The 15,126-nt window shown below is 31.3% G+C and overlaps 5 protein-coding genes across 5 annotated transcripts; 3 read left to right on the forward strand and 2 right to left on the reverse strand.

Moving 5' to 3' along the window:
- Window positions 1–182: 182 nt before the first annotated feature.
- On the reverse strand, window positions 183–11,483 carry LOC117603063 (uncharacterized). The gene is made up of 8 exons (XM_034321797.2): window positions 11,240–11,483; window positions 10,911–11,146; window positions 10,544–10,809; window positions 10,153–10,441; window positions 9,692–10,075; window positions 9,485–9,610; window positions 2,135–2,230; window positions 183–1,995 (listed from the first exon to the last, which is right to left on the reverse strand). Exons 1-8 carry the CDS (start codon window positions 11,280–11,282, stop codon window positions 1,060–1,062), a joined length of 2,376 nt encoding a protein of 791 aa, XP_034177688.2. The 5' UTR covers window positions 11,283–11,483; the 3' UTR covers window positions 183–1,059.
- LOC117603070 (N-acylneuraminate-9-phosphatase) lies at window positions 2,787–11,891 on the forward strand. Its single transcript, XM_034321808.2, has 3 exons — window positions 2,787–3,048; window positions 7,641–8,124; window positions 8,247–11,891. Exons 1-3 carry the CDS (start codon window positions 2,929–2,931, stop codon window positions 8,432–8,434), a joined length of 792 nt encoding a protein of 263 aa, XP_034177699.1. The 5' UTR covers window positions 2,787–2,928; the 3' UTR covers window positions 8,435–11,891.
- On the forward strand, window positions 3,055–6,993 carry Neurochondrin (neurochondrin). The gene has a single exon (XM_034321796.2). It carries the CDS (start codon window positions 4,115–4,117, stop codon window positions 6,353–6,355), a length of 2,241 nt encoding a protein of 746 aa, XP_034177687.1. The 5' UTR covers window positions 3,055–4,114; the 3' UTR covers window positions 6,356–6,993.
- On the forward strand, window positions 11,752–13,973 carry BckdhA (Branched chain keto acid dehydrogenase E1 subunit alpha). The gene is made up of 8 exons (XM_034321803.2): window positions 11,752–11,891; window positions 11,968–12,168; window positions 12,256–12,451; window positions 12,531–12,692; window positions 12,780–12,924; window positions 12,996–13,199; window positions 13,429–13,692; window positions 13,786–13,973. Exons 1-8 carry the CDS (start codon window positions 11,829–11,831, stop codon window positions 13,862–13,864), a joined length of 1,314 nt encoding a protein of 437 aa, XP_034177694.1. The 5' UTR covers window positions 11,752–11,828; the 3' UTR covers window positions 13,865–13,973.
- On the reverse strand, window positions 13,918–14,650 carry mRpL17 (mitochondrial ribosomal protein L17). Its single transcript, XM_034321809.2, has 3 exons — window positions 14,453–14,650; window positions 14,171–14,381; window positions 13,918–14,098 (listed from the first exon to the last, which is right to left on the reverse strand). The coding sequence occupies exons 1-3, from the start codon at window positions 14,648–14,650 to the stop codon at window positions 13,965–13,967; spliced, it is 543 nt and encodes a 180-aa protein (XP_034177700.1). The 3' UTR covers window positions 13,918–13,964.
- Window positions 14,651–15,126: the final 476 nt, after the last annotated feature.

Raw genomic sequence — 15,126 nt, forward strand, 5'->3', positions numbered from 1 at the left:
GGTTTCACGTTATTGTATATCTAATCCTAATAATTATGTTTTCCGTTACAGCATTTTATTGTTAAATTATTATTTTCTCAATTGTTTCTGATATTAGGATGTTAATTTTATTTTCTATTTCAAGATTGTATTGTTTAAATTTTTATTTTATGTTGTATATTTTGAATGGTTTCACGTTCTTATGATTTTAGGGTGGGTCACTAACGTAGCCACCTCCATGTGGTGTGACCTGGTAATTGATATCGTTTTCTAAAGATAACTTTTAGAAAGCGATATCAAGCTAAGAGCTACAATAAAAAGATTTATATATTTTTTAATTGGGAAACAATAGTTTAAATTCAGAAAAGTATTTTCGGGATTGCAATATTACCATATAGAACGTATAACTATAGTAATTTTATAATTCCTGAAAAAGGAACTTGTATGATTTTTGACTAATTACAAATGACTAATTACCTCCTTCTTTTCGAAGTCGGTTAAAAATAAAATAAAAAGAAAATCACAATGGTAGAAAGAAATCAACCCTGGCGAAGATATTTCAAGCAGAGACGTTGTACATTGGAAAGGCCATGACTTTATCCATGACTCTGGTCAGATGCCAGATCTCGCTCTTGTCCACAGAACACATAATTTCTGCTTTTCATTTGATAGAAATTCGCTACGTTGACTAACAAATATTTTTCTTATAACAATTTTCGAGAGGAATTCATTATTGAAGGTGACGTAGTATAGCATGCCGTTAGTTGATAGGGTTGATAGCATGCGATAATTGAGGTGGCGCTTAAATCAGTTTCTGTTCGGCCTAATTTTCGATGAAACGTTGATTGTTTTACCGACGCGGAATTCGAAGTTCGTGCTCCATCACCTTAAAATGTTCTCGTATTGCACAATAATACAAATTTATTTTCAATAGCAGAAAACTTTGCATTTATTGTACGTTCGATCTTTTATTCTTTTTCTGAAATTACAAAAATAATTGTATGCTTTATGGAAAGCACATTTAAAAAAACAACTTTTCTTACAGATATAAATACATATTTATAAATAAAAAATATAATGTTATTCTTTAACATCTCCAATTCCATCTGCATTTATAGCAAACATTGCTTCACTTTCAGGCAGACAGGGTGAATCATAAATTTTGCATATTCTAGTTTCCCCCCTTCCTTTTCGTAAATATAATCTTGTTGTACTTGAATGTGCTATAATATTACCACCAATTGGTTTTTTTTGATCCCCACCAAACATACTAGCTGCACCATCAACTTGTGCCACAACTTGATTAGTTATAACGACAGCAACACCATGCTCATCAGCTATTCTCAATAGCATTCTAAGAAACCTAGCTAAATGTGTTTGCCTAGCAGATAATTCTCCTCTTCCAGAGTAATCAGTTCGATATAAACTAGTTGCACTATCTACTATCAACAAGGCATATCTGGATTCTGTCATCATAGCACTAGCCTGAATTAGTAATTTAGTTTGATGATCTGTATTATAAGCTCTAGCACAAGCTACATTGTCCAATACAGAATCCCCTGCAATTTTATATCTTTCTGCAACAGCAATTAATCTTTCAGGTCTGAAAGTTCCTTCTGTATCTATATAAAGACATTTTCCTTCTGCACCACCCATATCTATAGGTAACTGGCAATTAACAGCAAGGGTATGACACAACTGTGTTTTTCCTGATCTAAATTCTCCAAAAATTTCTGTAATAGAACCAGTCTCTATACCGCCTCCTAATAATCTATCTAATTCACTGGAACCAGTAGTCACAAAGACAATATTTGATCGAGTCTGATGAATTTCAGTGGCACTTTTAAAACCCATTACAACCAGCTTTGAAGCTTCTTGTAAAATCTTATCTGCTTTAACTTCACTAATGCCTTTAATGGCAAGTAAGTGCTTTTTGGGTGCATAGGCTACAGCTTCTACAGTATAGTAACCAGCTTCCTCTAATTTTTTTATATCTCCTGCTGTTATCCCATTTCCCTAAACAAAAGAAAGTACATTTACAAACTATATAGCAATATATTTTTAATTTATTGTTATAAATTACATGAATCGTTTTTCCAAAACTATCTAAAAATCATAATCAAAACATGTAATACAGGTTAGAAAACAAACTCACTTCGAGAGTTTTTATTAATTTTGCTTGTGGATTATATTCTTCAAATTCTTCATCTCCTTGAAGAGGAACTGTGGTTGCTGTAGCTGACATTTTTAAATATTATATGGTCAATTCTGAATAAAAGGTATTTTACATAAGAAAACAGAATCACGAATTCAAAGTAATCATTAACTTTGCGCCAAAATATTATGACACCATCGTCAGTAAAATAACCGTTGTCCCGTTGTCAATACTGTTGGTTAAATTTTAATAAAAATCTTATAAAATAATACTCAAATTTCAAAAAATTGTCAAATATATAACATAAATGTTTTCATTAAATTATTTTTTTTTTACTTCAGCGATTACTTATCAATTTAATTGCTAAATATTATATCAGAATTACTGACTGCGTTTGATACATTTTGTATTTAATAACATTGTTAATTGATATATAAATGAACAATAAAATTTCTTTTTAACTCGGTTGATAATATTCATAACGTAAAAAATAAAATTTAGATTGCCTATTTATCGACTACTGACATTATTATATGTACTACATCATTTTTATCAAAGATGTCTCTTCATTCGAGGGTTAGAGAACAAAATCAAGGAAGAGAAAAAGGTCAGGAGCGAAGGGTATTAGGTCGAGACAAGACGGATGCAATCCGTTGTGACGCCTGACCACTCAGATAATTATACATCCCTCCCTAAAGTGTTCTTAAAAGAGAGCCATTATATGAACATCACATGCTTTATGCGCGATTCATCATTGGAACACCGTTGGACGAACTTATAGTCTTCCAATAACAATGGCGACATTGCATAAGAAGCATCTTTGTTCATCAAACCTAGCTATAAACGCTGTGTTTTTTGATTTGGACAACACTCTCATCGAGACTAGAAAGGGCGATAATCAAACATGTCGAAAGGTACGCTAAGATATTTAAAGTAATATTGATGTTAGAAAACATATGTGTATATATAAATGGTCAGTATTAATCGGAATACTAAAAAAGTATATACATACATATGTATGCTTGGATGTTGTATATGCGCGTGTTAGTTCCTGGAGTGTGCGCGGAAAATGGCTGAATCTTCATTTCGAAAATCCGAAAAACTTAAAAGGTCACTCGGTTAATAATTAATTTGTTTATTGCTTCATATTTTATACTTATTTTGATATTTCCTTAAAAATCTCGTTGATTTTTCATTTATTTTCTGATTTTTGTTTGAATACGAGATCGTACGAAAATAGAAACCTCTGTGTAATACGAGCCGACTCCCTGATATAGAGCTTTCTCTCGGCGGGTTATTTTTGACCGATCCTACTTGTACTGTCCAGACGCCCGACATAACAGAAAAAGCTTGTAAGCACGTTACAGAAGGTTTTCACGTTCTTAAGATACCAGTAAAGCGTACAGTGCATTTATACTTCATAGTGCATCACGTAAATAAGGTTATGCTGAATTTGACGAAAAAACGTATACGCTGAAACAGTCTTATTCGATAAGATTCTGTAGAATAAAGTTATCATAAATAGTTTTCATTGTCGTTTCTTTTAATACAAAAACTACCATAAACAAGTAACTGATAGTATACGTAATGTTTTTCATGAGACAAATAAAAATAATTACAAAACGTAGTTAACCTCACATTGATGATAATCTGTACGTGAGTGGTAATGTACACATGTTTGTGGAAAACGTTTGTGATGGTACAACTTTATTTTGGTCGCACCAAGTGAGTGTGTCAAAGGGCAAGGCTAGTTTTAAGAGGTTTGCTCTGGGAGTACTGCCAGTTGGCTTTTAGCTGTGACATGTGAAAGTTAAACACTTTTTAAGAAGTATCTGATGCTGGTTAATTATTTGTGAGTTTCATTTGAAATATCAACCCCACACAAATAAAAAAAAAATATATTAAGATCGAGCAGATAGTTTTGAAATATAAGTAAAAGGAAAATTTAATTTTTAAGTAGTAACAGAATAAATTGCAACAATGAGTATTCCGGAGGGTGTGAAAAAGTGCTTAGCAGTTTTAAAATCTGTTGAAACTGACTCAGAAAAATTTGCTGCACTGTTCATGGTCACAAAATTAGTGGACAGTAAAGATTGCACAGCAGCAATTAAAAAAATGTTATTTGAAGCAATTGGAACAAAATTCTTGAAAAAACTATTATCTCCTCAAGTAGTTCCTGTAGATTGTCCTCCACAAGTGTATAAATCTGTAGCACTGTCTATACTTTCTGCATTTTGTGGAGAACCAGAACTGGCTTCTCATCCTGATATGATTGCTCATGTACCTGCATTGCTTGAAATTATCTCCCAAGCTGATGAAGATGCAGCTGATGATATGTTAATTATTGTTAGCGAAGCCTATACATGCTTGCAAAATATAGCACAGTATCCACCAGGACAGAAAGCTTTAATTGAACAGAAAGCAATCTCAAAAATGTGTGATATCTATTCAGAAAAGAGTTTTGAAACGGACAAAGCATTAAATATTTTAGTCACATTAGTGGGAAGATTAGGTCCAGAAGCATGGGATGCAACAGATACAGCACCATTTCATGCTATTATGAACAAAATTGCATTAGACTTTGAAACAGATCATACAGAAAGAAAATTTCAAGTATGTACAATTTTACAAGCTTTATTAATGTCTTGTAGAAAAGACATTATTAATGCAACTGTTAAGGATGAATCTTGGCCCCTCAGCATCCATAAAGCTTTATGTGATATTCTTGGATCAAAAATAGGTAAAAATCAACGTGACCCAGCATTAAAACTTGCATCTGTAATGTTGGATTTACTGGGAGCAGAATGGACTTTATTGGATAAAGATAAACCGAAAGTATTTTTCTTGTTGTTGATTCAATTAGCATCTATAGAAGTTAGAATGCAAATAGAAGGAAAACAACTTAAAGCTGTTATGACAAATGCAGATTTAATCACAGCATGTTTTGTTATTCTTGAAATTTCTCTTGCATACATTACAAATGATCAGTTGGATTTAGAACAGAAAGAAAAGCAATCGCTTTATACAGCTTTAAAAGGAGCCTTTGCTGCAATTATAAGTTTAGTTTCAGCAGTTTCCAAGATGAAAGAACTAACAGATATCAAAGAACGAGTATTTATCTGTGCTGTAGTAAGGGTGTTAGCTGCATGGCTTGCCCAAGAAACAACCGCCATGCGTCCGCAAGTTTATGCGGTGCTGCCTTACATTTTAACAGTAGCCAATGATACTTTTTACGCGTACCGAAATAGAAAATTAGCAGAGAAAGCCAAAGCAAATGCTAAAACGAAAAATGACGAAGGACCATCATCTGTAGAACCAGTTACTAATGATCCTTTAAGCGAGATCGATTTATTAAGACTTTTATTACCAGCTTTATGTTATTTGGCTGTAGAAGAAGATGCTAGAAAGATCTTAATCAAACATAAGCAAGAAGAAGTCTTGTTTGAATGTTTATCTTATCACTGGACAATTGTTCATCACAAAAAACCACCAGTTCCTAGATCAGAAAGATTGAAAGCGTTGAAAGAACCCGAAAAGGAAGAAGATTTAGAACTTCACGTGTCTGAAGCAATGAAAGATTCAAGAACAGCTATGGTTTCTGTATGCAATGTTTTAATGAATATTACTGTCCTAGAAGCAAAATTAGTGGAAGAATCACCAACATTCATTTCCTTATTAAAATTTATTTTCAATAATCTCCCAGAACTTAAACAAATCCCAGAGAATTTAGTACTTCATGGTCATCTTGCAGTTCTGGGGTTATTATTATTAAAACAACAAGCGAAACGTATTAAGAAAAATGATTTCTCTATATGTCGGTATATTCAAGCTACTATAAGATTTTTGTGGGATGCATATATAATTGATGAAAGTAACGATCCAACTGAACTTGTTGTCGCAATGTCGTACAAAGAACGGTGGATGGAAATTATGGAATTGTGGTTTCTTGGAATGCAAACAATGGCTGGAGTTCTACAAGTTATACCTTGGCTCTCACAATTTACTCTTGAATCAGGATGGGCAGCAGAAATTATTGAAACCCTTAAAAAAGTAAAAATAGGAAGCCTTCAACCAAATGTAAAGTCTGCTTTTGAAGATTTATTATGTCATTTAGTGAAAGCAGACGAGAATGTTCCCTCTGTTTTAAAGAAATGTGGAGCTTTAACTGTATGCAGAAATCATCGTATGATGGAGCTTGGAAAACATCTTTTTGGAGATTAAAAACAATATACAGAATTTAAATGATTTGGAATAAAAGAATCATATACTGATAGTATAATATATTAATTTGTATACTAAAGGGGTTTATTGTATTTTTATGTTATTAAACAGTAGATTCTTATGCGAAGACATAAGAATATTTTGCATGCTTTTTATGTTTGGTAGGAAGTATTCGAAAAATTGCACTGTAAGAAAAAATAATTTGAATTTTTACTCAAAAGGGCACTTTTATTATATATTTTCATTTACTATACAATATTTTTCAAAATATTTTAGTTACTAAAATAACACATATTCTAATAACATGTTCTACCTACATGTATGTAAAACTATATACAATCATAGTTCAGACATAAATTTAGGTAGCAATCATGACTGGAAATAGTTTTTTGGCAAGCCAAGGAACTACTAAATATTTCTGTGGATTAAATAGTTTCTGAAACTTAAATATTGAAATACGTGTTAGAACTAAATATTTTTACATTTTATAATAAACTGTAGACTATTGAAAGTATATATGTTAAAGAATACTTATAATTAATATAATTTCAAAGTGTATATACTTTTAAAAATGTCTATGTATAATGAATGATTTTGTAAAATAACGTGGTCTTTCTATTAAATCGTTTTTTAAAGTATTTGGTTTTACAAATTATTACCTCCTTGTCAAGCACTAAAAAGTAAAATATTGCAGCAGATGGATTACTAAATTGTGTCAAAATTTAAATTATATCTGTGACATAGAATCTGAAATAATAAATGTAAATGTTAACATCCAAAAATCATTTAACTAAGGCTTCTAGGATTGGACTAATACATATAAATTTGTTGTTGGCACAACTGATTTTGTTGTGATTACAGCAACGACCGCGGGTGCCACTTCGAGTGTCCACTAATCGGCTCGAGTATTTCAATGAATCAATGCATTTTCTAGGTAATCATTAAACACTGAATTAAGTGACCTAAACTCCTAACTGATCGTTTGTATCCTATCTCCTTAAAGTTTGGTTACATTATAATCCACATATATTACAATCCACATTCAATAAATGTTTTGTCATCTTTGACACGTCAGCTGATCCTTTCAATTGATTTTATTGGCACTAATGTTTTTCCTTAAACAGGATATAACATACTGTTATGCATTATGTTGAATGTGGAAATCAGTTTCATTCTCCTCTAGTATGTACTTTGTATTTTGTTGATTATTTTGTAACATCGCTTGACTTGTATGCTATTATGTAAAAAGCTTTTAACAGCTAGTATCTTCTACCTTTATCTACAGTTGACCGAGGAACTAACACAAGAATATGGTATTCCTGAAGACGTATCTGTCAAGATTACAACAACATACTTGAAACTATTTAGAAAATGTCCTGACAATGTAATTAATACTCTGGACGTTTGGCGCACATCATTATGGACCAAAGCGCTTGGAGAAAAATACTCGTACCTAGCAAAACGAGTTTACGAACGTTGGTTGCATCTACGATACTATTATCTGATGATGACTACAGACGTAATTTCCATGCTTCGTAAATTGAGGATAAAGTACCTCGTTGGTTTGATTACAAATGGTCCTTCCAATGCTCAATGGGAGAAAATACACAAGCTTTCGCTTGAACAATATTTTGATATCATCCTAGTATCTGGAGATTTACCATGGGAAAAACCAGAAAGAGAAATATTTCGGAAAGCGTGTCGATTTTTAAATGTAAAGCCCGATAGTTGTATCATGGTTGGTGACAAGCTGGAAACTGACATTTTGGGTATTATATTTTTATCATATGATAATTTATTTATAAGTTTCTTGGTCTCAGTAACTTGTGTTACAAAATATCTATATCGTGAAACGTTTTATGTAATTTGAAAGATTATCCTTTTTATCTAGGTGGGATAGAAGCTGGTCTAAGAGGTACTGTTTGGATTCCAACTGTGGATAAATCACGTTTGTTAAGAGAAGATCCACAACCAGATTTTACTGCAAGGCATGTAACGGATGTTTTAACAATTTTAAATAGAGGGCCTGATGCCCCAGAACTTGAAGATTCTTCTTCAAATGCATCTGATGGTAGTTGATAAAAGAACAGACTAAGCCTTTATAAAATGTCATAGTTGCTCAGGATGAAATTTCTGTCTCGAGACGTACATTTACTATAACTACTACTATCATAGTATATAACTTAATTAATTTAGATATTTTAAAAATAACTCGGAAACAGTTTTTATCAAGTTTCTGATTATTTTGGTATTAAATAGTAAGAGGTATAAAATTATTAACTAGGAGATAGTAAATAATTAGTTACATTGCATTTCAATCTAAAAGGACGATGTCTGTGCCTGTTTTACAGATTTTTTTTGTTTTAATTATATGTTTCTAGATTGAGTACTAATGCTTCTGTTCTTTTATAATTTGTACAAGATTACAATTATATCTTTTTAGGAAGAGATTTAATGGAATATTAAGCACTTTTTTTAATTTATTTTTTTTTTTTCACTATTTAACCAAATTTTATAATAAATTTTCGTTTTTATAGTCAGTTTGTAACAATGTACATTATATTATTATTATATATATATGTGTGTGAATTTTTAAACAAGAAAAACGCACTTCGTATGCGAAGCGTGTAAACAAATTTATACCTGCATAGTAATAAGTAGAGAGTTTTTAATGTTATTAATGAAAAATAACTGTTTTAGTTTTATAGCTCATGTATAATATATGCTGTATGCATAAAATATAATAGTCTCTGTATAATTTGGAAAAGGTAACTGTATTGTAAAAATATGTATACATACGTTCATAGATTATAGAATGTATGTTTAATATATAAATAATATTATAATTTTTAGACACATGTAACTATCTTTGTACATTGTAACATATACATATATTTTTTCACCATATATTTTATTGTTGTTGTTGAAACGTAGTATACACAAATGTGAATGTAGAAAAAAAAATTAATAGTGTGAAAAAATAATATAATACTTATTTCTATTAATAAACAAAACGTAACAAATGAAATGAACAGATTATTCTGATAATTACTGACTTAAAAAAAGAAAATTTGAAATTTGTTAAATATTTTTCATGATTTAATGCTACACAAATTCTTTTTACTCTACTTGTATGTTTTTATTTTCTTGTGTTATAAGATCGCTAGTTGTACAAGATTTTTCTTGTCCATCTACATTGTGCACTTTACATAATTGTTCGCAATCAATTATTGAGTTACTTGTCTTCATTTGAAGCTAAAAAAGAAAAATATGGATTTTATAAATTAAAAGATGGATATTTCAAATTATTTAGTTTAATAAATATATCCCAGAAACCTGCGATGTTGCGTCTCTGCTTTTAGAAAAAATCTTTAAAAAGATCTTATGGGCTTGCTCAGGATCAATATCGGCTTCTATCAACGATGTAAGAATATCTCTTTCGGTTACAATTAATTCAGGATTAGGATCGATAAATTCGACCGTTCTTCTACGATTAACTTTTGATTCCTGTTCAGCTTCATCTTTTTTCTCGTAAGACCTTAATTTTTCCATTAACCTATCTTCATCTAAAATTTTTGGCGGTGTCGGTGGTCGCAATTCAGTAATATTTAATAATTGTTGAGTACGAATAGTATCTTCCAATTCTTCGTCAAATGAATCATCGCTGTCCGACACATTTAAAGCAAGTTTTAGCTGATTGATTTCGTATAACATCATATTCTGTTTAGGGGCAGACAATACGTTATTCTATACGTTCGCATGATAAATGTAAATTACGAAAACAATGTTATTCAGACCTTATCCAGAACTGTTACGTTTCGTTCTAAATGTTCCTTGAATACTGCTTGTAATTCTTCGTCGGTATAAAGGCCTTTGCGCATTATTTCGCGTGTAATTTCGTAAACGAACTTTGCATATTTTACTTCATCTTTTCTAGGCCTTCGCTGTTTACTATTCATATTAGTTAATTCTTGAGTGTTTTCGTAATTTTCATAACTTCTTGATGTACTTCCTGCCGATGAAAAACGATTGACCTCTTGCGTTATAAAATCAGAAGCGGATTCGTAAACTATCTTATCTCGGTATCTGTGTTTATTGTCCATTTAACAAAGTACAAGTAATAAGCACCTAGAACTGAATTAAATATAAAACAGGAAAGAAATTCTTCTTTGGTCAAATTTATCTCACCTGTGTTGAGCAATATCTTGAATCTTTATTGCAGATTTTACATCTACAGGTTTAAATGTTTTAAAAGATCGCCGTTTTATATTCTGACTATTCGGTATGAACGGTTCGAACTTATTTGATTTGAACATCGGTGAATCGGAACAAATAACATGATTATGCAGTCTCGATCGTGAACAGATCATGTCATAATTATAGCAATCGGTAAAATATTTTTGATCTTCGCGTTGACATAAATATCTCGAATTGTAACTCATTTTCAAGAAGTCCTATCCATTAATGAAAAAAATATTATAAATGTCAGTATTTATTAACAATAAAATAAGAAATTTTAATAAATTTTTGTACGCAAACTCTACGAGTACTCTACCGCTGGATGATGTAGAGTATCATATGCTAATTTATCAATTATATCATTCGTCGTTTCTGTTTTTGTACATTCTGATTTATAATCGATGTCTTTACACAGTTGTTTTCTTCTGCGCATATAATTTTTATTTTTAGCATCGACAACACATTTTGCTAATAAAATACGTCGTAAATGTGAACTCATAGAATTGTATGCTGTTAATTGTTCAAAATAATTTTGTCCATTTTGATTGTAGGCTAAATTTGAAAATTTATAGGTCATTAAAGTGTGGTATACATTATATGTGATATAATATCAAATTGTCAAATAAAGGTTGCAGTTTTTCATACCGGCGCTTTTAAGATTAACTTCGCTTCTGTTACATCTCGTCATTTCCTGAAAACTTTATTATTATAGTTTATAATGTTGTTTATCTATATTTTATTTTTCCTTTTGTATTTATTACGCGAAATTGGAAAAGATTTCACCAAAAATTTAAAAAAACCGACAGAACAACTGGTAAAAATTTGCGCTTTGTTTTAAACTGATAACGCCGCAAGTCGTAAGGTGTTGTTTTCCTTTCAGTTACTAAGCAACTTATGTATGCATAAGCGACTTATTTAATTTGTATTTGATGCGTAAAATAGGTCTATTATTTATGCGCATATACATATATGTACATACACACACGCATAAATATTCTATACATAATCGCTCCAAAAATGTTTACGACACGATTGGTGACTTATCAGTTGACTTATACATGTATGTGCATATATTTACTCCATGAAAGTAAAATGCACTAAACTATATAGTTCAATATTCTGTACAATATACGAACGTAAGTTGTTACGTAAAGTTCTACAGTGCAAACAGATGAGAAAACAAACAGCAATTATTAAATAGAAATTTAATTGTCAATTAAAATTGCTCGACATAATGATGAAACAAATTTCTCTAAGACTTGGAAAATGTTTATATTTAAACAATATATTACGCCACGTAAGTAAAAAGGATAAAAAGAAGAAAATAAAAAACAATGTTATTATTTCACTTTATTTTTCCTGAATTGATTTAGACAAAAAGATACTACAACAATATGTCTACCAATAGTAAAAGTAGAATTGTTAATGATGCGAAAGAACCTTACTTCTTAGGCGTGGACACCAATTTTACCAATGAATTAAAATTCATGGACAAAGAAAGTTATGATCCTTTACCAACATTTAGACTTTTAGACTCATCAAAACATGAGTTACAATTACCTATTGACCTCAAGGTTATTTATAATTTACTGCAATTAACAAGCAATCTTATCAGTAATAAATGAAAATAATTAACAGTTGATTTAACTTTTATATCTAAGCTAGATGAACAAACTTTGGTTACAATGTATCATAAAATGATTACTTTGAATATAATGGATAAGATTCTTTATGAATCTCAAAGACAAGGTCGTATATCATTCTACATGACTAATACAGGGGAAGAAGCAACTCAAATTGGTTCTGCAGCTGCTCTTACATTAGAAGATGTTATATATGCGCAATATCGCGAAGCTGGTATAAAATATTAACTTTAATGTATCTTGTTATTTCAAATAACAATAATTGTATTTAATATAACATAGGTCTTTTGTAGGTGTCCTATTGTGGCGTGGTTATTCCATCCAAGAATTTATGCATCAATGTTATGGCAATTTCAAAGATACGTCTAAAGGAAGACAGATGCCTGTTCATTATGGATCAAAAAGGTTGAACTTTGTTACTATTTCTTCTCCTCTAACAACACAATTACCTCAAGGTACAACAATTCTTAAACATGACAGTTTACATTATTTTTCCATAATATTTGATTCTAATTATGTTCATATTTTTGTTGTGTTTCTAGCTGTGGGTATGGCATATGCGCTTAAACGATCCAAGAGAAAAACATGCGTAGTGTGTTATTTCGGCGAAGGAGCTGCTAGTGAAGGCGATGCTCATGCAGCTTTCAATTTTGCTGCAACGTTAGAATGTCCCATCGTTTTCGTATGGTAAGTTTCTTGCATAACTATAGGTTGTATGACAGTACAATATGGGTAAGCATCATATTTTTTCCTTTCAGTCGAAATAATGGTTATGCTATTTCAACTCCTTGCTCGGAACAGCTTAAAGGAGACGGAATTGCAGCGAGAGGTCCAGCTTATGGTATACGTACAATTCGTGTGGATGGTAATGATGTTCTCGCTATGTATTATGCGACAAAAGCTGCTCGCGAATATTGTATAAAGACAGGAAAACCAATCTTAATAGAAGCCATGACTTATCGGTATGTAAAAACTATTCAATTTCTTTGTGTTGCATCAGCATCATCATCTCTAATATGTTCTGTAAATGCAGTATCGACCATCAGTAAACTAATTAATGGATCATCAAAATAGAACGTTTTTTTGTGCAACACTGCGAGATAATACTACAATTACCTGCTACACTTGCACACAACAGGAGTTCTCTCTTTTTCTTAAATTATTCTTTTCTTTATTTAACATATATTTTAGAATTGGTCATCATAGTACTTCTGACGATAGCACTGCATATCGATCGACCGATGAAATAAAAAGTTGGAATCATTGTACACCTATAAATCGATATCGTGATTATTTAGAGTCAATTAATCTGTGGTGCGAACAACAAGAACAGGAGTTAAATGAATCTGTAAAAAAATCTATTTTAATTGCTTTTGCGGATGCAGAGAAAGAACTTAAACCTTATTGGAAAGAGTTATTCACGGATGTGTATCATACAATGCCAAAGCACATAAGGTGATTTTTTAATTTTTATACTTTTAAATTATTTGACATTTTCTTTATTATCCTTAATGTGCCTTAATTATTGATATGGTTTTTCAATTTTAGAAAACAAATGTGTTCCATGGAAAATCATGTTGCAGAATTTTATGAACATTATCCATTAAGCCTTTTTAAATCAACTTAATAATACCAAATAACAATGATTAGACCAATTCTATTTACCATTCCACACTAATATTGTGTATTTTTTTCTACTGTTTGGTAATAAAGTATTTACATATAATTTAAAATTTCATATTTTCAGCTATTTCTTTGTATTTTTCCATTCTGTATTCTTTTCTAGCTGCATCAAGTAATACATTATGAAGTAAATTTTGCTGATGTGGATCAATCTGCTCTATGGGAGGATACACATTTCCTACAATGAAAGTTTCATATTAACATTTATATGAACTTGAAGGTACATAATTACTGTTTTAACAAAATATACCTTTTAGCTCTAATACAGCTCTTTTGAAGCCACTTCCTGGATATATAGTCGGTGCATTGTGAAGCTTTGTGAACGAGGATGTATAATTTTGATACCTTGGTACTAGTACTTTAAAAAGTTTATGAACAAGTTGCTTTTCCAAAATCCAAAAATCTGCAAGCTCCATTGTTTCTTTGTTCTCAGGTCCATGACGTATTGCTTCTGATATTAGCTGCAAAAGGTAACGTTTTATAAAATACAATGTAACGAAAAGTAAATATAAAAAAAGTTTATGATTTGTACCCGTTCGACATAACCTCTCGTTTCATCAGCTCTTTCATAATTCATCTCGAGCCTCTCATACTTAATTATAGCGGTTAATGATTTCTGAAGTTTCTTAATTCTACCTTCTGGACCAAGTACATTTTTTAATTTACGTGGATCTTGCCTAACTTTATGCTTTAACTTAGAAACCAACTTTTCAACATTTGCTTGATTCATTTTTCTGTTTGCTATTTTGCTTGTTAGGCTTTAGGTTTTCGTTTTTTAATAAATCTCTGTCGACTACAGAATTTAAATTATCTAAACAGAATATTAAGACAAGAGAATCGTCTTTTAGAGTTTTACTATTGAACAAGTTCGTAATAGTTCGGAAGCCATTTAAAACTTATTGTGTATATGTATACCGCAGTTCACCAAAGTCCATAACTGCGAAAAGACCAGTTTTCGTTCTTCGCGCACCTCCAGTGCGCATCTTCGCCCTGATTGGCGATACTCCCAAACGAAGTGGAAAGCGATTAGCAGAGAGCTCGCTGCGTTCCCCCACCATCTTCCAACCTGCGCGTCGCAGTTATGGACTCTGGTGAACTATGGTATAAGTGTATGCATATTACATAGTCACAATAAGTGTTCGGTTACTGGTGGACATTCTTTGGGGGAGAGAGCTGTAGCTGGGGTAATTCTAAACAACTTTTTCC

The sequence above is a fragment of the Osmia lignaria genome, chromosome 12, assembly GCF_051020975.1.
Source record: "Osmia lignaria lignaria isolate PbOS001 chromosome 12, iyOsmLign1, whole genome shotgun sequence".
In the NCBI taxonomy this organism is placed as follows: domain Eukaryota; kingdom Metazoa; phylum Arthropoda; class Insecta; order Hymenoptera; family Megachilidae; genus Osmia; species Osmia lignaria.

Coding starts and splice junctions, on each gene's coding strand:
- mRpL17 (XM_034321809.2), bottom strand. CDS start 14,650: ATGAATCAAGCAAATGTTGAAAAGTTGGTTTCTAAGTTAAAGCATAAA. Junction 14,382..14,452: donor CGAGAGGTTATGTCGAACGG/GTACAAATCATA, acceptor TACCTTTTGCAG/CTAATATCAGAAGCAATACG. Junction 14,099..14,170: donor AGCTGTATTAGAGCTAAAAG/GTATATTTTGTT, acceptor CTTTCATTGTAG/GAAATGTGTATCCTCCCATA.
- Neurochondrin (XM_034321796.2), top strand. CDS start 4,115: ATGAGTATTCCGGAGGGTGTGAAAAAGTGCTTAGCAGTTTTAAAATCT.
- LOC117603063 (XM_034321797.2), bottom strand. CDS start 11,282: ATGACGAGATGTAACAGAAGCGAAGTTAATCTTAAAAGCGCCG. Junction 11,147..11,239: donor AGTTAATCTTAAAAGCGCCG/GTATGAAAAACT, acceptor TTTCAAATTTAG/CCTACAATCAAAATGGACAA. Junction 9,611..9,691: donor GCAGAGACGCAACATCGCAG/GTTTCTGGGATA, acceptor TTTCTTTTTTAG/CTTCAAATGAAGACAAGTAA.
- BckdhA (XM_034321803.2), top strand. CDS start 11,829: ATGATGAAACAAATTTCTCTAAGACTTGGAAAATGTTTATATTTAAAC. Junction 11,892..11,967: donor TAAACAATATATTACGCCAC/GTAAGTAAAAAG, acceptor GAATTGATTTAG/ACAAAAAGATACTACAACAA. Junction 12,169..12,255: donor AATTACCTATTGACCTCAAG/GTTATTTATAAT, acceptor TTTATATCTAAG/CTAGATGAACAAACTTTGGT.
- LOC117603070 (XM_034321808.2), top strand. CDS start 2,929: ATGGCGACATTGCATAAGAAGCATCTTTGTTCATCAAACCTAGCTATA. Junction 3,049..7,640: donor ATAATCAAACATGTCGAAAG/GTACGCTAAGAT, acceptor CTTTATCTACAG/TTGACCGAGGAACTAACACA. Junction 8,125..8,246: donor GCTGGAAACTGACATTTTGG/GTATTATATTTT, acceptor CTTTTTATCTAG/GTGGGATAGAAGCTGGTCTA.